This window comes from Numenius arquata, chromosome 17 (genome assembly GCF_964106895.1).
Source record: "Numenius arquata chromosome 17, bNumArq3.hap1.1, whole genome shotgun sequence".
Lineage (NCBI taxonomy): Eukaryota > Metazoa > Chordata > Aves > Charadriiformes > Scolopacidae > Numenius > Numenius arquata.
This window is the reverse complement of record NC_133592.1, coordinates 11982132-12000896: the sequence shown is the minus strand read 5'-3', so window position 1 is coordinate 12000896 and position 18765 is coordinate 11982132. Positions and strand designations below refer to the sequence as shown.

Here is an 18765-nt window from a genome sequence, read left to right as displayed (position 1 = left end):
CTTGGGCTCTGCGGGAGGGGATCCTGTGGCACTGGGGCTCAGTGCCGGCAACAGCCCACAGTCACTAAGGGTCAGACTCAAGACGTTCTCCTGGAGAAACTGGCTGCCCATGGCGAGGACAGGAGGTCTCTTCACTGGGTTAAAAAACTGGCTGGAGGCTGGGCCCAGAGGGTGGTGGTGAATGGAGATAAATCCAGGTGGAGGCTGGTCACGAGTGGTGTCCCCAGGGCTCGGTATTGAGGCCGGTTCTCTTTAACATCTTTATCAATGATCTGGATGAGGGGAGCAAGTGCACCCTCAGTAAGTTCACAGACAACACCAAGTTGGGTGGGAGTGTCAACCTGCTTGAGGGCAGAAAGGCTCTACAGAGGGATCCGGACAGGCTGGATGGATGAGCCAAGGCCAATGGGATGAGGTTCAATAATGCCAAGGGCTGGGTCCTGCACTTGGGTCACACCAACCCCATGGACGCTCCAGGCTTGGGGCAGAGTGGCTGGAGCTGCCTGGAAGAAAAGGACCTGGGGGTGTTGGTCGACTGTTGGCTGAACATGAGCCATCAGTGTGCCCAGGTGGCCAAGGAGGCCAACAGCATCCTGGCCTGTATCGGGACCAGTGTGGCCAGCAGATCTGGGGCAGTGACCATTCCCCTGTACTGGGCACTGGTGAGGCCCCACCTCAAGTGTTGTGTCCAGTTTTGGGCCCCTCACCACAAAAAAAGACATTGAGGGGCTGGAGCGGGTCCAGAGAAGGGCGACGGAGCTGGTGAGGGGTCTGGAGCACAAGTCTTGTGAGGAGCGGCTGAGGGAGCTGGGGGTGTTCAGCCTGGAGAAAAGGAGGCTGAGGGGAGACCTTCTCGCTCTCTCCAACTCCCTGAAAGGAGGGTGTAGCCAGGGGGGGTTGGTCTCTTCTCCCAAGGAACAAGTGATGGGACAAGAGGAAATGTCCTTCAAGTTGCGCCAGGGGAGGTTTAGGATGGAAATTAGGAGAAATGTTTACACTGAAAGGGTTATTAAGCCTTGGCATGGGCTGCCCAGGGCAGTGGTGGAGGCACCATCCCTGGATGGGTGACATAGTGCTGAGGGACATGGGTTAGTGATGGGTTTTTATCAGAGTTAGGTTGATGGGTGGACTGGATGATCTGAAAGGTCCCTTCCAACCCAGACAATTCTATGACTCTCTGACTCCTCTCGTTGATCTGCCTCTCAAGGGAGCGGGGAGGTTTCCCCACACTGTCGAAAAGTGCAGGTCCCTACCAGCCAGATCTGCCACAGCCATGTCCCCATTCTCCTCTACATCTCCATGCTGGGTCTTCCTCTACCTCCTTGTGCCATCGCTGCTGCTTGGGAGATAAGTGCTGTGTTTTAAAGCACTGACCTGCCTGGAAACTCACTTCCCCTGTTTTCTTGCGGGGCTTTAACCACATCTTCAGGTTGGGCTGTTCAGCTGCAGGACAATCTTCTGAGGTTCTGTTGGACACACAGAGTTGAGAGAGTCTTGGAGATAAGGTGTTAAGTACAAAATACAGCTTGAAATAAAGATTAATGAGTAAAAGTAGAATAAAAAGCCTATCTTTAGCAATCACAGGGCAGAGAGAGCAGTTGGAAATGGGCACGAAGTCCACGCCACCACAGGAACAGGCAGGGAGAAAGACCCATCAGAAACCACTGCAGGGGACGTTTCCAGCAGGGACTGGTGCTTTTGGCTCCCTTTGGAGCCCAGTTTCTCAGGAAGCCCAGAGCCAAGGGCACAGCGCAGGCCCCACGGAGCACATCGGGTCCGAGGGATGGGAAAACGAGGCAGAAGCAGGAGGCAAGTGATCCGGCCAGGGTTCATCCCTGTGGGCAGGTTTCCGGGCTGTTGGGCTCCCTGCCGCGGCCCCGTGCCTGTGCCAGGCCTGGGCAGAGCGGGCCGCGGCCGGCGCGATGTGTCTGCTCCTCCCGGCACCGTCTGAGACCTTGGGGACTCGGCACAAGGACTTCTCTCCCAGCTGGCTCCTGGGAGGTTAGGCAGGAGTCGTCCAGCACATTTTCTTTGTTGTTTTTTTTACAGTTGCTTGGCTTAACATATTTTATTTTCCTTTAGCTCTGTCTCGAACTGCAGTAATGCTGATTTCTTACCCTTTTTTTGTGCATTTTCCTGTTACTAACAGAAATCCATGGCTGGGTAAGATCTCAGTAAGCTCAGCCATGGTGCCAGCTTTTGGTATCCCCCCAGTCGCAAGGAACCGACTGCAGGAGCAGATCCTGGGAGGAGCTGCTCTGCGCTGCCTTCCTGCTCTCTTCTTTTTTTTTTTTTTTTTTTTAATTAGCAAACAATGGGGAAACCTCAAAAAGCTTCTAAATGGGGTTTTTATCTTTTCCATCTTCAGCAGAAAGCCGACTGGTGTCTCCCTTGTGCATTGTAGTGCTGTCAGCGCTCCCCGGCTGGGGCTGGTTAACACGTATAACCCTTCACGCTTGGAGCACTCATCTTCTCGGTCTCCCTTCTTGTCCTGGGCTTCGCTGGATGATTTCCAACACCGGGGAATTTAGGCAGAGTCCTGTCATGTCCCTGTGGCATCTGCGCTGAGCTGTGTGGCTTCCTGACGCGTTTCCTGTACCTCTGGGAGATGGAAAAGGGCACTCAAGTGCTAAATGCACCTCTGAGCAGGAGCTGAGGAGGGTTAAGCGTGTGGTGCTTCATTTAAAAGAAGAAACTCCAGCAGAGGCGGGTCCGTCGGATGGTGGAGGCTGCAGGGGGGGGCGTCCTCCCCACTGGGTGCTGAAAACCCTGTTTGCGAGCAGTTGGTGCCCCAGAAATAGCAATATTTGAGAAGTTTTGTACTGCTCGATTTGGCCCGTGCCTGGTGTAGCACCGTATGCGAAGGCCACGTGTTGGGTTTTGATTCAAATACCTCACGTCAGGGGGATGGAGAGGGGGCGGCGCGGGGGTGCCTGGTGGCGGGGGGGGGAGCAGTGGCTCGATTCAGAGGGGAATGATGTGCCAAGGTTTGAGGGTGGCTGCTTCTGCCCAGCCTCATTTAGAGCCATGGGCTTGTAAGGATGGGCTGCATGAGGAGCGATGGCACTTGCTACGGGCTCAAAAGGGACCAGTTGTCCTCCCCAACCTGCCCGTCCTGCCGTGCTGAGCCGGAGGTGGCACTGCCAGGAGGTCCCAGTGGGGACCGGTGCTGGTTCAGCCGAGCCACAGAGCTGGCCTGTGACACTGCCGTTAGCCAGGCCACGTCCCGCAGGGGCTGGTGCTGTCCCACGGTGTCTGTCACAAAGAGCAGCTCTGAATGTAGTGCAGGAAACGTGACGAATCCATACAGCTTGGCTTTAACGTGACTCATCAAACACGAGCGCTTCCAGGCGGCTGGTGTTGAGTGTCGCTTTTCTCTGACCTTTTCAAAAGGGAGCAAACCACCACGTTTTAATCCTGTTTGGTCTTTTTGTTTGGTTGTTGTTTTTTTTTTTTTCCCCCCTGTCCTACTTGGCAGCGGTGCTTTGTAGCTGGTAACTCATGTGCAGAGTCATGTCAGGATCAGGTTGGCTTCGTGCCCCTTCCTCTGAACACAAATAGCGAAATATATCTGCCTTTAAGCCCCTTCCAGCAGCTTTTTATTGCGTGCAGCCGGGGGGGCACGCTCAGATGGGAGTTTAAGTTTCCAGCTTAATGGGAGGAGGTGGGAAAGGTGGTTTCTCCCTGCCCTGCCCCGGGCTGTGCTAGTGAGGATGTTTAACAGCCACAGAGGGGGAGGAAACAACCGGCTCCCTATGGAATTGAGCTGCCTTACCATGGGAATCCGTCCTTGCGAGTAAGCGTTGAGGTTTTAGCTCTTCATCCGCTCTTCTGGAGTGTTTTGTGACTGCCTGGAGCAACGGCAGCAGCCACCTGCGTTTGCTGGAAGGGTGTTTGCATCCCTGATGCGGGAGCTGCAGGGTCAGCAGTGAACGTAGGCAGGAACGATGTGCCACGGAGACAGCACCGCTCCGTCCTGGGGACGCCACCGGCAACCACCCACCTGAGCTGCTGGCACCATGGTCCCTCAGGCGGTGACGGCAGCGAGTGGGACGTGCGCCTCCGAGCACAGCCTGGCACCCAGAGCTACCAGCTCCTGGGGTGGCTTTTTCCTCATCAGCAGAGCCCTCGCCCTTCTTGCCTTTGCTCCCTGCACCTCTCTGCTCTGAGCAGCAAAGGCCATCTCCTGGTGTGTCCCTTCTGCCAGGAGAGATGTGAATGGCGGGTCCTGGGGAGCTGGTGGTTCAGGACGAGCTGGTGGCACTTCTTGGGATCAGGCAGATGTGGAGGCGGGGACCTGCCCTGTCTTGCAGGGGTTGGGGGGCTTGTCTCCCCCCACCTTCAGGATTACAGACCCAGCCGTGAGGGCAGGGGGCTGGCACAGCAGTGGGGGTGGATGTGCTGTGCTGATACAGGGATGCTATTGCTTCTGGTTGTCAAGGCTAGGGTGATGGTGACCACCAGATGGTGAGCCAGGGCAAACGCTCTGTGTTGAGCCTAATTACAGAAGAGCTGTCAAAGCCATAAAACAGCAGAGATGGAAAAGCTGTTAGACCCACGTGCTCCTCTCCCAACCCACTGGGAAGCCAGGTTCTCCATGCCTTCACCTCTCCCAACAGCCTTGGGAAGAAGGGAACCCATGGATGCTGGGGGTGTGGAGGCACCCGGAGCCCCCGCTGCACCTCAGCCGGGGGTAGTGTAGCATCGAGCAGCTCTGCTGAGCTTTACCATGCGCCTGCTGTCACAGAGTCTGTGTGCCACTGCTCTGTGTGTGTGTCCATCCCAGTTACTGGGCAGAGCTTGTGTAGAGACAGCTGTAATGGACCTGGAGATGCAGGTGAAGAGAAGGCTTTGGGGAGACCTTACATCAGCCTTCCAGTCCCTAAAGGAGCTCCAGGAAAAGCTAGGGAGGGACTCTTGGTCAGGGAGGGGAGCCATAGGATGAGGGGGAAGGGTTTTAAACTGAAAGAGGGGAGATTGAGATGAGATATTGGGAAGAACTTCTTTGCTGTGAGGGTGGTGAGACCCTGGCCCAGGTTGCCCAGAGAAGCTGTGGCTGCCCCATCCCTGGAGGGGTTCAAGGCCAGGTTGGAGGGGGCTTGGAGCAACCTGGTCTGGTGGGAGGTGTCCCTGCCCAGGGCAGGGGGTGGCACTGGATGGTCTTTAAGGTCCCTTCCAACCCAAACCGTTCTGTGGTTTAGCAGGAAGGGAGCTGATGGTGGGGACCAGGCTGGCAGCGCTGCTGTGCCTGGCACCTTCAGCTGCACAGACCCCATTGTGTAGCCCCCACGGTCTCAGGGTCTGCGCAGGAACCTTTTTTCCTCCTAGGCTGGTCACCTCGGCCAGCACATGCCTGCCCTGGGCAATGGGATGATCACCCACCTGTGCCTGTCCCTGGCTGGGGGTGAGCCCTGAGTCTCTCAGCTGGAGGGGGGAGCTCTGGCGGGGTTGTAGGTTGGCCACCGTACAGTCAAGGTGAGGGATGCAGCGAGGAGAGAGAGGGGTCTGGTCTATCTTCCAGCTGCTGGTGGTGGGGACAGGTGAGCGGTGCCATCTCCTGGGGATGCTTGTCACTTAACAGCCTGTCTCTTGTTTCTTCTCAGGGCAGTAAACGGCTTTGATCAAGGTCCCCCTGGACTGGGAGCCTCTCGACCATCCTCAGCGCCTGGCATGCTCCCCCTCAGCATATGAGCCCGCAGGAGGTCGTGTTCGGACTTGCGGATGCTTTTCTCAGCCCACCAAGAGAAGAACTGCTCCCGATTCCTCCCGGTTCCCACCCCGCTGGAACACGACCCGCACTGTGCTGCCCGAGGAGACCCTGCGCTCACGGCCCTTCATGTCCTGTTAATACAGCTTGTTTTCTCCTCTTGCTGTAGTCAACCTTCTCTGACTCGGCCCCCTGCCCTGTGCGGCACAGGCCGAGACGCAGCGCTCTGTGCCAGGGGATGCAGGAGTCCTGCCAAACCTTGGCCGGGTGGGCCTCGTCCCCTTTATCCCTCATTTGGGTTTGGGATGACACAGACACTGGCTGCTCCTCTTCTCCCTGCCTGCTCCAGCTGCTGCGGCTGTGTGGCTGCTCTCCTCCCAAGAAGGCTCCGACCTCCAGAAAGGGGTCTTGGGTGAGGCTGGGCGATGCCATTTGGACGCTTGTGCCTGGAATCGGGTCCAGGTGAGTGACTCTGTTCCTGCAGCCTCAGAAGGTGCTGCTGGGCAGAGGCCCGGCTGTCGCTGCTGGTGCGGGCAGGGGAGGATGCGTGTGTCCCCCGGCCCTGCCTCTACAGCCCCAGCTCCCGCGGGCAGAGGGGACCGTGGCACATCGGTGCTGAGCTCCTCGGGGACCAGGGAGAGCTGGAGCTGCTGGTGGCAGCACGCTGGAGGTGACCCTCACGCCTCAGTCACAACATCACATGCCTTAGCGTGAGCTGGCGGGGCTGGCGTGTCCTCCCTCGGTGCTCCTGCACCCTCGCCGCTGCAGGGCAGTGACGCGTGGAGCTGCTGGGGTGTGCTCAGGGGGTCCTGGGGGCTGGAGCTCAGCTTCTCGGCCCAGCTCCGCCCCCCCCCCCCCTGTGCCTCCACCCCAGGGACCCGCTGGAAGCGTTAAGAAGCCACTCATGCAACCGCCCGCGCTGCCCGTAGAACCCCCCTCCCAGCACCCTGTAACCATCACACCCGTGTTCCGATCTGTGTAACGTAGGACTGGATTTTACAGCGTCACTACGGGCTTCTGTGACAGTTTTGGGCGACCGTGTACCTTGTGGGTCTTTCAAGCAACGTATTTGTGCGATTTCTCTGTCTATGTGCCTCAGAGTCGGTGGATTTTTAAACGTGAACCAGCAAACCCGGCTGGGGTTTGATCTGTGGGTTTAGAAACCTTCGTTCCTGGTCAGGTCCATCACCTTCACTTGGCTCCGCAGCTCCCAGTTGGTTTATTTACAAGCGCTGAGAAAAAAAAAAAAAATCACCTTGGCCCCAGCAGGAGGGAGGGGGGGACGGATGATGTGTCCCTACCCCCCCCCCCCCTTTTGCTGTTTGGGCTCCTGTGGCCCTCCTTTCCTGTGCATCCTCTGCTGCATTTGACTGTTTACATTTGTTTTATTGTACATAGGTTTGTAAACATAATATCTTTGCCTAAGATCTTTGTACATAACTTGGGCTTTGTAGCTTTATTTATTCAGCCTCTCTATGGCATGTTTCAATAGGACAGTGACCCATCCCCCCGCGGTGACACACATCATGATGTGGGTTATAAATGACAAAAACCAACTGAGAGTGATCTTCCGAAAATAAAGTTCTTTTAATGTGGAATCAGTGGATTTTGCAGAAACGTTGGCAGTGGCTGTATTTTCTTGGGGGTGGGGGTTGGTTTCTGCCGAGCGCCAGCACTGGGAGGGGGCACCGCTGCTCCTGCTCCTCAGCCCTCGGAGCGTTGCTCCACAGTTCCGTTTGCTGCTGGAACCGGGGCTGAGCAAACCCCCTTCCTCGCTGCAGCCTCCACTCCCGGCACTGAGGGTCCCGGCGGCTCGGCTGAGGTTTGATTTTTGGGAAGAGCCTGGGGCAGGGTTGGCAGCGCCGGCTGCCAGGGAATTTTGCCTCCTTAGCGCCGCTGGAAGGTGTTTCCTCTGCAGAACCCCGGGGCTGGGGCTGTTCCCCAGGGTGCCGCCTCCCTTGGGCTGATGGGGCTGTGGCAGCACCCGCAGCTGTGACACCAGTGACACTTTGCCCGATCCACAGGGGGTGCAGTCTGTCCGTGGCCACTGCCCAGCCACTGCTGAGACACCGCACTGGAGCCCACCCTGGGGCTCCAGCACCCACTGTCCCCCCCACGGCCACCCCTGGGTGCTGCTGCTGACCCTGCCCCGTGATGGACGGACACCCGGCAGCACGCCCTCTCCCTGCTGGGAATACACCCGCTCCCAGCTCCTTCTGGTGTCCCTGTCCCCTGCAGGGGGAGGCCACACTCCCCACCTGCTGCCAGCTCCCTCCTGGGGGTGCAGGGTCACCCTCATCGCAGCCAACCCTCCTTCCCCCCCACCCCCTTTAAGGTCAGTGGAAGCTGTTCTTGCCCAGACCCTGGGCCCTCCTGCAGGTTGCAGGGACAGGGCAGGCCCTGTGAGGGTGGGAAAAGCCCCTCCTCACCCCCTGCGCTTCTCCCAGCTCCAGGAGGAGCAGCAGCCACAGCCTCGAAGGAGGCACCTGGGGGAAAGATGCCTGGGACACCACCAGGGCTCCAGGAGCTGGGACCAGCCGGGGGCCCCAGCAGCCCCTCGGTGCTGGGAGGCTTCCAGTAAGCGCCAGCCCAGCTCCCACCTCGCCCCTTCCCTGCTGCCCCATGCAGTGGAGTCTGGATGCTGCCCTTCATCTTCCTCACTCCTCTCCCGGGGGGACGTAGGTCCCCGCTTTCTGCTGCAGCCACAGCCACCCACCTTCAGGGATCAGCCCCAGCCATCCGTGCCTGCAGCTGCCCCTGCCCTCGGCCTCATCCGACACTCGCCTCCTGCTGCTGGAGCCCTACTCCAAGATGGAGCAGGACCCCCGGCACAGGACATTGCACCAGACCCTGTTGAAGGCAGAACCGGGGCTGGGGCAGAGCGCCCTCCGTGCTCCAGCTCCGTGTGGCCATTAGAGTCCAAAGGCTCAGCCCTGGGCCAGGCCATTTATGTTCTATTTAGGTCAAAATACAAGAAAAGAACCCCCCAGCAAACACAACAGCACGAAGGGAAAAGGCAGCTTCCAGTCATACTCTCGTTTATTAAGGTCTATGCCAGCCTCAGGAGACAGCTCTTCCTGTAAGTAAACAGAGCAGGCGGCTGCATCTAGAATGAATAAATTTATTGTCTTACAAAAATCATTGTCTAGAAATATGGGTATACAAGAAAACAAGATATTTGCAGTCAGATGCCTGGTGGTCAACAGCCAGTTTGATTAAAAATATCCAAACACACACAACAAAACCTTTGCGACAGATGTTAAAGCTTTTAACCAAAAAAAAGGAAATCCATGTTTTTCTGAGCGTGTGGCAGAGGAAGTTTCCTAATTAACACTGATTCATTGTCACTAATATCAATAATACCACTTGGACTAGAGAGGTACATGATATGAAGCACAGTCAAAATTAATACATTAAATCATCGTTATAGAGGCAAATTATATATGTAACATTGTCTTAGTACTGTAGTGTCTAAGGCACTTTCTGTAATGTCAGTTTTTCAGCTATTTCAACAAAAAATGCTAACTACTCCCTGTAATACTGTTCAAAATAAAAAAAAAAAACAACAACAACAACAAAAAAAAAATAAAGGATTCACATCCACTGGCATGTTAACTCCTCGGCAGGCAACCCCCCGCGCTCAGCCCGGGCACCACAGGCTCCGCGCCGGCCCCGCTCCCTCGGGAACAACCAGTTTGGCTGCTCCGGTGGCACCGGAGCCTCCTCCCGCAGCGCGGCCGCTCGGCTCCACCTCCTGAAGCCTTAAACTCGCTCAGCCATAAATTAATAAATTAATTTTGCCTGTGTTGTATGTTTTATTTTCCACTGGTGTTCACATTATTCTAAGCCTTAATATATACAGAGGTGTGTTGGGCGGGGCCATGGCGGGTCTCGGCGGAGGCAGGAGGACTGTACAGGTGAGGAACGGTGACGCCGGTTCCCCGTGCCTGTACTGCAGGAACACCAAAACTGAGGAAGCGGGTGCTGAGAACACTTCAAAATGATACCGCGGGTTAAAAATGGACACTACTCATTCATCCCTAACGCTTCCCTCTAACACTTCCCGAGGCCTTTTCACAGTTGGCTCGCTGATTGTGTGCGGATCACGACAATTAGGAGAAAAGAGAGAGATGGAGAGAGAGGGAGAGGGAGGGAGGGAGAGAGGGAGAGGGAGATGAGGGAGGGAGGGAGAGGGAGGGAGAGGGAGGGGTGCAGTTTGGTCTTCAATGATCCAACAGACTCTGTAACAGCCGAGGGCCGTTACCCACGGGAGAAATGGGAGGGTGTTGGCGGTACAACAAAGCATGCACAGTCCTGACACCGGGGCTGTCCCAACCACCTGCCCTCTGGGAATGAAGTTTCTGTACTGATATAAAAGAAAAAAAAAAAAAAAAGAAAAAAAGAAAAAAAAAAAAGGTTCATCCTTCACATGATGGTTTATAAAATGGCTTTACAATGAGTATCTGGAAAATAGATGCACTGAACAGAGACGATCCAGTTTCGTTTACTATATATAAAAAAAAAAAGCAGTTGTACCTATATCTGAAGCAGGGTACAGAATGGTGAGGCTGGAGAGCCTTAAGACATAGTTGACCTATGATAAGTAACCTTGTAGCGTGCCGGTGTCGGGTAAGGCAGGTTGAGGGCCACAAGGCAGTTCGGTGGTCAGGAAAGTCCTCCTCCTCCTGCCGGCGACCGTGTCAGAGGTCTCTGCATGCACTCGCTGGGACGGGGCTCTACTCGGCAGGCGCCGGCTGCGCTTCGTTCACGTCGCTGCCTTTGCTCTCCGCGTCGTCGTCCGAGAGCTCCAGAGAGGCCCCTTCGATGTGCAGTTGGCGCCTCCCAGATCGGCTGGAGGAGAAGGTGATGGGGCCCCCCCTCCTGCCAAGGACAAGCAAACACCGGATTGCTGACGGGCCACCGTGCAGCCACAGTCCCCATGCTGGTGGCCACCCCTGAAAGACCTCTCCTATCATGGAATCACAGAATGGTTTGGGTTGGAAGGGACCTTAAAGACCACCCAGTCCCACCCCCTGCCCTGGGCAGGGACACCTCCCACCAGACCAGGTTGCTCAGAGCCCCATCCAACCTGGCCTTGAACCCCTCCAGGGATGGGGCAGCCACAGCTTCTCTGGGCAACCTGGGCCAGGCTCTCACCACCCTCACAGCAAAGAAGTTCTTCCTGAGATCTCATCTCAATCTCCCCTCTTTCAGTGTCAAACCCTTCCCCCTCTTCCTGTGGCTCCCCTCCCTGATCCAGAGTCCCTCCCCAGCTTTCCTGGAGCCCCTTTAGGGACTGGAAGGGAATCTAAGGTCTCCCTGGAGCCTTCTCTTCTCCAGGCTGAACCCCCCCAACTCTCTCAGCCTGTCCTCACAGCAGAGGGGCTCCAGCCCTCCCAGCATCTCCGTGGCCCATCTCTGAACTGTGGGGGAATGCAGCAACTCAACCCCAGGACACCCACGGGGCAGATTTCACAGTCGGGGTTTTGAAACTCTCTCTGTCCACGGGGTCAACACGCTGTGCACAAGCACGTGCTGGTACCCTGGTAATTCCTGCTTCCTTTACACCATCACCTTAGCTTGGCTGGTCCCAAATAATTTAGAATATTTTCTCTCTACAAGCACCAAGTGCAGACCAAGTACTAAAAAGACGTATCAACTGCTCGTTGGGAAGCGCTGCGCCGTGACCCTCCTGCCATTCCCACCGGCAGCAGCTCCACCATGCTGTACCTCCAGATGGTTCCTGTTCTGCACCACCCTCACCGTCACCAACTCCCATTGTGATGCAGCCCTTGATCTCACAGACCCGCTCTCAAGGGAAGCGCTGAAACACCCCCAGGGTGGGTCAGGAAAAAAGCCCCAGCCACTGGAACAGCACGACTGCGCTGTCTCCTCTGTCCTATTTACTCGTGGCTGATTGAACTGGGAACCCCTGGGAACCTGCCAATGTTAAGCTCCAAGGAGTTTGGGCTCAAGCGTTGTCAGGATCGTCCCTGTGGGCCGGCAGCTTCCTCCCTACCATCACCAGGCTGGGCCAGCACTTCCCAGCAGCTCCAGGCCCATCCCCTGACATCAGCAGCTGTTTCTGCAGGGCCACAGCTGGACGCGCCCCAAGGATGCTCCCCACAGTCCGTGGGCACACCAGGGCTCGGATAAACCCTGGTCCGTTGCCACCAGCACCACTTACCGTAGCCTGTTTTTCAGGGTGCTGACCTCCCGGCTCAGGCCCTCGTTGGCCTCCGTGGCATCGTCCAGCTCCCGCTGAAGTTTACGCCGGGAAGCATTTGCGCGTGTGGCCTCCTCTTCAGCCTCCTCCAGCTGGCGCTTGAGCTGCTTCATTCTGGCATTTGCCTTTTCCATCTAAAATACAAAAGCAGCTCATCAGGATCCAACTCGGCAGCTGCAACCCCCCGATTTGGGAGGTCCAAGAGGTTCAGCAACACCTTCTCCTCCCCCGCTGGAGATGAACCACCAGCCCCTCTGCAGCCTCCAGCAGGGACTCCAGGACACTGCAGAGCTCCAGAGGGTGCACCACAAACCATCCCACCAGAGGCTTTGACTGCTGGGAGCTACTCTAGTGGTTCAGTGATCAAGATGGGGGTTCCCTCAAATGTTTTCATTAAAATGCTTTTTTAACAAGCCCTTTCTGCTCAAAGAATGGGTTTATTTGCCTTTTCTCAGAAACAGGCCTCAGAAGGAAAGCCCTCCCACTCACCTGCTCCTTGTACTGGTCTGCATGTCGACGCTCGTCCTCCACCTGCATGAAGACTTCTTTCAACTTCTTCTCCGTACGACGCACCAGTTTGTTAGCAGCTGCTCTTTCCCTAGAATAACCAAAAGCCATCGTTTTTCTCAGTACCTGAAGGCGAGGAACACAAGATCTGTCCTTTCCGAAAGGCTCTGGCCTCATTGTCTCACTGATACTCGAGTCCTCTTATCGCGTCTGCCACCAGCAACAGAACCCACATTGTTCTGCTGCGCTGGTGGATGCTGGGCTGTAGCTGTGAGAGCGTAAAGCCTCAGCGCTGCAGCAACGCGGGTACGGTCTGTGGACCAGGATCAGAATCGGAATCCTGTGGACCAGGATCAGAAGGGGCTTCTTCCCGACGAGATTCAGCAAAGCAGCTTTAAAGTTAGTGCTGACCAGTAACACCCTCCTCCCGCAGAGCCACAGGCACAAGAAGGAGGGAGACGGTGATAAAACACCTTCAGATTCTGGAAGGAACTAGCAAAAATAATAAATTGTGGAGGACCGAGATGGAAAGGACAGACAGGAAGATTTCTGCAGAGCACAGGATTCATCTCAGGTCACTAAAGCGATCACACCCGAGCTGTTCCACTTGCTCCCTCCAACCGAAGGGACCAGGGGTCTCAAGGGAGTGTTTTATCTTGTCTCAAGAAGCTTGTGCAGCACCTGCGGATCCTGGGACCACACTCACCTGGTGAAGCTTTAGTTCAAGCTTTAGTTCAGCTGTTTCAGTTACAGAGCAAGCAGATTCCCAAACTTTCCATCCCAGTTACTTTACAGCTGTTTTGTTACAGTGTGTCCCCTGAACAGCAGGTTTCTCGATAACAAAGCCCAGTTCCTGTGCCGTGGGCTCACAACTCAGCCCTACACAAACTCAAGGCTCGCAGGTTCCAGACCTTCAACTGACAGAGCAAACCCAGGCAAACACATCGTTTCCTTACTTGGCTTCCTGCTCAAGCTGCTCCTCCAACTGCACGATCTTGGCTTCTAGAGTTGAAATCGTTGCCTTGAACTTAGACTTCACAGACCCCTCCAGCTCCTGCAGCTTGGCCTTCAGCTCTTTGTTCTGCCTCTCCAGCTGCTGCCGTGCGTTCTCGCTCTTCTGGGCAGCGCTCCGCTCCCCAGCCAGCTCCGAATTCAGCGTGTCAACCTGGCAGAGGAGGAGCACAGGAGATGGTTTGGTGCTATTCAGAGCCTCCGCTTAACGGCCCACTGAAACCCAAACTGCCCCGTAGGGCTTGCCAACGGCCGGTTCACCTGCAGCGTGGTCTTTCGGAACCGCTCGTTGAGAAGCTCCATGTTGCTCTGCTCTTCCTCCAGCTCTTCCTCCAACTGGGCAATACGAGCTTCCAGCCGGCGCTTCTCATCCAGCAGCGCTGACCTAGAAAGGAAGGTATTTGGGTCAAGACACGTTCAGGTCTGATACAAAGCTACTGGCCGATTTCATAGAATCATTGAATGGTTAGAGTTGGAAGGGACCGTAAAGATCATCGAGTTCCAACCCCCCTGCCATGGGCACACCTCCCACCAGACCACGTTGCTCAAAGCCCCATCCAGCCCAGCCTTAAACACTTCCAGGGATGGGGCATCCACAACCTCCCTGGGCAACCTGTTCCACCAGGAACCTGTTCCAGTGCTTCACCACCCTCACAGCAAAGAATTTCCTCCTAATATCTAATCTAAATCTCCCCTCTTCCAATTTAAAACCATTACCCCTTGTCCTGTCACTACATCTCCTGACAAAGAGTCCCTCTCCGGCTCTCCTGGAGGCTCCCTTCAGATATCAGAAGGCTGCTGTGAGGTCTCCCCGGAGCCTTCTCTTCTCCAGGCTGAACAACCCCAGCTCTCTCAGCCTGTCTTCATAGGGGAGGTGCTCCAGCCCTCTGATCATCTTTGTGGACACCCCCCTCCCCAGGTTTGCTTCTGATACTTCAGGCACTGCAAATTGGCACGAGAAGCTTCTTTGTAAGCAATTCTCTTCATAACACCACAATTTTTATGATGAAGACAGGTCACTATGGAATCAGCAAGCAGACAACCAAGAACTGCAGCTGCTGGTGCCCGAAGTTCTTCAGCCGCACAATTATCACATTTGGTGACTCACTTTCCCGACGCGCTGTTTGCGATCTCATCAGCCAACTCATCCCGCTCCTGCTCCGCGTGACGACGGGCCCTTTCGGACGCAGCAAACTCCTGCGAAGGTTTAGGAAAAGATTCATTAAGGCATCAGGAGCCTCAAAACTTCTGCAAACATTTTAGCCTTCTAATAACTCCTGGGAGCTGCTGTGAAGTGTGATATCCCGGAGGGCTTTCCACGGATAAGCAGAGGCAGCAGCTGTAGGAGCCAGCGGGACACATCACCTCGATATCTGCCCCCTTAACTGCCTCATGGCTACAGTGGATTTACTTCTCCCTGGCCCTGAAGTGACCCTTGCACAAAGTTAAGGAGAAAAATTAATAAACCTGTGAAGATCAGTAACAGCAGGAGAAAACCACCCTGTCACGTTCATAAACATTAACCGTAAAGTGGGCACTAGATTAGCACATTTTTAGGTTCTTACAGAGTACGTAGCATGAACACAAAGTACAGAAAATAAAAGCTTTAGCACAATAGCATGAACAGCGCTGAATCCCATGTTATAAAACTGTATTAAGAGATAGAAACACCCAGGCATTCGGCTAAGGAGGACAATTAAAGGCACCGCAAGTGCAAGACCAGCAAGTTTGAAGTCTGAAAGAGAACGACACGGAGAAGCTCTAATAAGTTGTAGATAATCTGTAACAGCTCAAGAAGTGTAGTGAAATCTGAACGATTGCTTCAAATTGTAGCCTGCGGCTAACACAGGACACAAAGGAGGCAGCCTCTCGCACAAGGCGACTCTGCGGGTGTTTGACCTCGTGGCCGAGCAGGGGGATAACGGGAGGAAGCGACACGTGGCGAGATTTGGAGCTCTTGGATGAACTGCCAACAACGAGGGAAGGGAAAGGGGTGAGGACCTCAGTCGGCAGCGATAAACCTCCACAGACTCCAACGGAGATACGGGAGAGACTGCTAGGTTTTTACAGAGTTCCAATAACCAGTTTTAGTACCGACACTGTGCACTGCACCTTCCACAGACTCTTGAGCCACCTGGCAAGTTTTAGCAAGGCCTCAGATGTGTTTAAGCAGCAGCAAAGCTTTCCTGCTCCCCAGGCAGAGGAACACCGTCCCAGCTACAGGAACAATTCATACAAAGGCACAAGGACCTCACTAATGACCTGGGGCAGGGGCAGGAGAACCTTCTCCACACTCCCATTCCTCTCTCCAACTCACTAGATGACTTTTTACCTTTTTTGCTCTCTGATCTTCGCTTTATTCTAGCGAGAAAAAAAATCTCATGGATTTCAGCCTCACCTCTTGGAGCTGGAGTATTTCTGCTTCGAGACCTTTGAGCTTCTTTTCGCTCTCTTTGGACTGGGCAAAGATCTCATCTCTGGATGCACGGGCTTCCTCCAGCTCCCGCTGGTAATCTTTCATTTGAGCCTGCAGTTGGAAGCAGGGGAAAGAAAAAGCCAGGCTGCATTAGGAAAATCACAAGATTTATTAGTAGCTCTGAAGCATTTTGGCCCTTAAAAGGGAAGTTCTTCCTCCCAAAGGGGCTTCATTCCAAGTAAACGCATTTTCAGTTCTTATTTTCACAGTAAAGCTTCCTTGTCTCATCTTTCCATCACTCAGTTCCTTGTCAGAAATATCACCTTATAAGACTTCCCCTCATTTATCTGGTGTATTTCTTGTAGGAAAAAACTCTAATAAAGAGCTGCTCAATTATATTTACCATGAAACTTACGGAGAGGTAAAGCTCTTGGAATGACTTATAAAAAAATTACTTAAATTGACTAAAACCACCAAAACTTATTACAAATAAGCAAAGGTAAGAAACTACTCTCAGCGTAAGAGTCACACAAGGCACCGTTTTGTGCACCCAGAAGCACCCTCCATCCAGGGCTCAGTCCCAGAAATGCCCTCGTTCCCTTGAAGTAGGATCTGAAGTAGGATCTGAAGCAGGACGGCCAAGGAAGAGAAGTCAGCAGGGCAAAAAGGCAATTTGATTTGCTGTATCCTTGCCATGCTCTCCCCACGGTCTCACGCTCCTGCAGCTCCGGGCCATGGCACTCAAAATCTTTGGCAAAACCAAACTGTACCAATTGTTGAATATTTTTCTGGGAACGGAAAATAAATCCTTGACACAAGGACTGTTTGTTTTTTTTTTTTCTTGCCAAACTTAAAACGAATGGGCACCTTAGAGCTTTTTAAAAGCGACTAGGATTTACTCCTCTTTTTTCTCTGGAGCGTTTTTGGTTGAAAACACGTTAAAAAGTTCAACCACTTGAAGCAGAAGTCAGCAAGAGCTGAGCTCAAATCAGTAAATTCAAAGCTACAAACAACCGTAGATTTTAAGAACGCAGCCTAGGAAGCAAGTGTTGAAATGAGGCAAAAGATGACGACTGAGTACATGGGGGACAATCTAAATGCCTTACGGACCAAAGGATGGGATGAGTTTTGAGCAGGGAATAAGTTCAGGCCAGATCCTCTGTGACACGTGTCAGCAGAGCTGGGTCTGACACCCCTCTCGCCTTGGAGCTACAGATGTATTTAATGAGAACACCCTGAACAGGCTGTCACCGGGAGCACCAGCAGCTCAGATCAGCTGTGCCTACCTGGAGCTTCCGTAGCTGCTTGATCGCTTCATCTCGAGCCTTGTTTGCAGCTTCTATCTGACCTTCCAGGTCTTTGAGATCCATCTCCATTTTCTTCTTGGCCGCCACAGCAAGAGCCCTCTGTTTGCGCTCATCCTCCAGCTCCGCCTCCAGCTCTCGCACCTGCGAAACCAAGGCGTTCAACAGGCTCAGATCCAGGAATGGAGCAAACACCAAATCCAAGCAAAATGGTTGATGAATTGATTGGAAGAGGCTACAGAATGCAAGGTATGTGGGACACCACCACAGACGGCAAATGGGGCCTACAGGAGAGATGGGGAGGGACTCTTGATCAGGGAGGGGAGCCATAGGACGAGGGGGAAGGGTTTGACACTGAAAGAGGGGAGATTTACATAAGATATTAAGAAGAAACTCTTTGCTGTGAGGGTGGTGAGAGCCTGGCCCAGGTTGCCCAGAGAAGCTGTGGCTGCCCCATCCCTGGAGGGGTTCAAGGCCAGGTTGGAGGGGGCTTGGAGCAACCTGGTCTGGTGGGAGGTGTCCCTGCCCAGGGCAGGGGGTGGCACTGGGTGATCTTTAAGGTCCCTTCCAACCCAAACCATTCTGTGATTCTATCAAAAACAAATCCACAAATGCCACTAATTCTGATTGAACCGCTAAGAGAAAAAATAAGACGTAGAGTCACCTCATCTTCTCAAGAAACAGATGAAATCGTTGTCTTTGAAACAGCCGTGCTACCAGCATTTATACACCAAGACAGAAAAGCAGAGTAAGCCAACACAAACTCCTACAAAAATTAAACTGAGCCAGAAATGCCAACATGACAGAATACGCTCAGTTTTGAATCCAGCCTCACCCCTCACGCCAGCCCAGGGCAATGTAACAGCAATTGCGCGCTGCAGTGAACTTCGAAAGCCCTTTGGGCCAATGATTGTTTATTACTAAGATATCTCTATATCGGTGATTCTCGGTAATCTTAAGTTTTTGTTTTCTTAAAATATTATTAGGTTAATCAATACTATACAATCTTGAGATATTAGGTGTTTTTTTTTTTTTCTTTCTAAAGAAACATTAATTTAGAACCATCTTTCTCTTACAAGCATGACATTTTAAAGGCATTTCTAGAGAATTCTAGTAACACAAAGCACACCTGGAATACTTTGCCACAAATTTCCTTTAGGAAACTGAGCACTGAATTCCAGTCTGTGTCAGCATTCACAGATTTGGTCCCGTACCCCAACCGGGATGGGCTTGAAATACACCCACACAGCAGCAGCCAAACCTACTGCCACGTGGAATGCTTTTCAGGCAAGATATGGTGGAATTGGAGGACCACTAGTAGCAGAGTAACATTATCAGTTGACAGTGGCCAGTCCTCAACAAGACCTCTTCTATCGTTTGTAAAGATTACAGAATCACAGAATGCTATGGGGTTGGAAGGGACCTCTGGAGATCATCCAGTCCAACCCCCTGCCAGAGCAGGGTCACCCAGAGCAGGTCCCACAGGAACGTGTCCAGGCGGGGTTTGAATGTCTCCAGAGAAGGAGACTCCACCACCTCTCTGGGCAGCCTGTTCCAGGGCTCTGCCACTCTCACAGGAGAGAAGTTCCTCCTC

The 18765-nt window shown here is 53.8% G+C and overlaps 2 protein-coding genes across 3 annotated transcripts in view; one reads left to right on the top strand and one right to left on the bottom strand.

Moving 5' to 3' along the window:
* NDEL1 (nudE neurodevelopment protein 1 like 1) overlaps positions 1 to 7321 on the top strand; it is a 31624-nt gene extending 24303 nt beyond the window's left edge. The window contains exon 10 of one of the 2 annotated variants that reach the window (XM_074160015.1): positions 5604 to 7321. In XM_074160015.1, the coding sequence (XP_074016116.1) occupies positions 5604 to 5611 (8 nt within the window). In that variant the 3' untranslated portion in view covers positions 5612 to 7321. The remainder of the gene's footprint in view (positions 1 to 5603) is intronic. The other variant, XM_074160014.1, reaches the window with a different exon arrangement.
* A 1409-nt stretch (positions 7322 to 8730) lies between these two features.
* Positions 8731 to 18765, bottom strand: part of MYH10 (myosin heavy chain 10) — a 112578-nt gene continuing 102543 nt past the window's right edge. The window contains exons 36-43 of the mRNA XM_074160314.1: positions 17154 to 17315; positions 15850 to 15978; positions 14560 to 14648; positions 13713 to 13836; positions 13397 to 13605; positions 12423 to 12531; positions 11895 to 12067; positions 8731 to 10588 (exon numbers count right to left, since the gene is read on the bottom strand). Of these exons, the coding sequence (XP_074016415.1) occupies positions 10444 to 10588; positions 11895 to 12067; positions 12423 to 12531; positions 13397 to 13605; positions 13713 to 13836; positions 14560 to 14648; positions 15850 to 15978; positions 17154 to 17315 (1140 nt within the window). The 3' untranslated portion in view covers positions 8731 to 10443. The remainder of the gene's footprint in view (positions 10589 to 11894; positions 12068 to 12422; positions 12532 to 13396; positions 13606 to 13712; positions 13837 to 14559; positions 14649 to 15849; positions 15979 to 17153; positions 17316 to 18765) is intronic.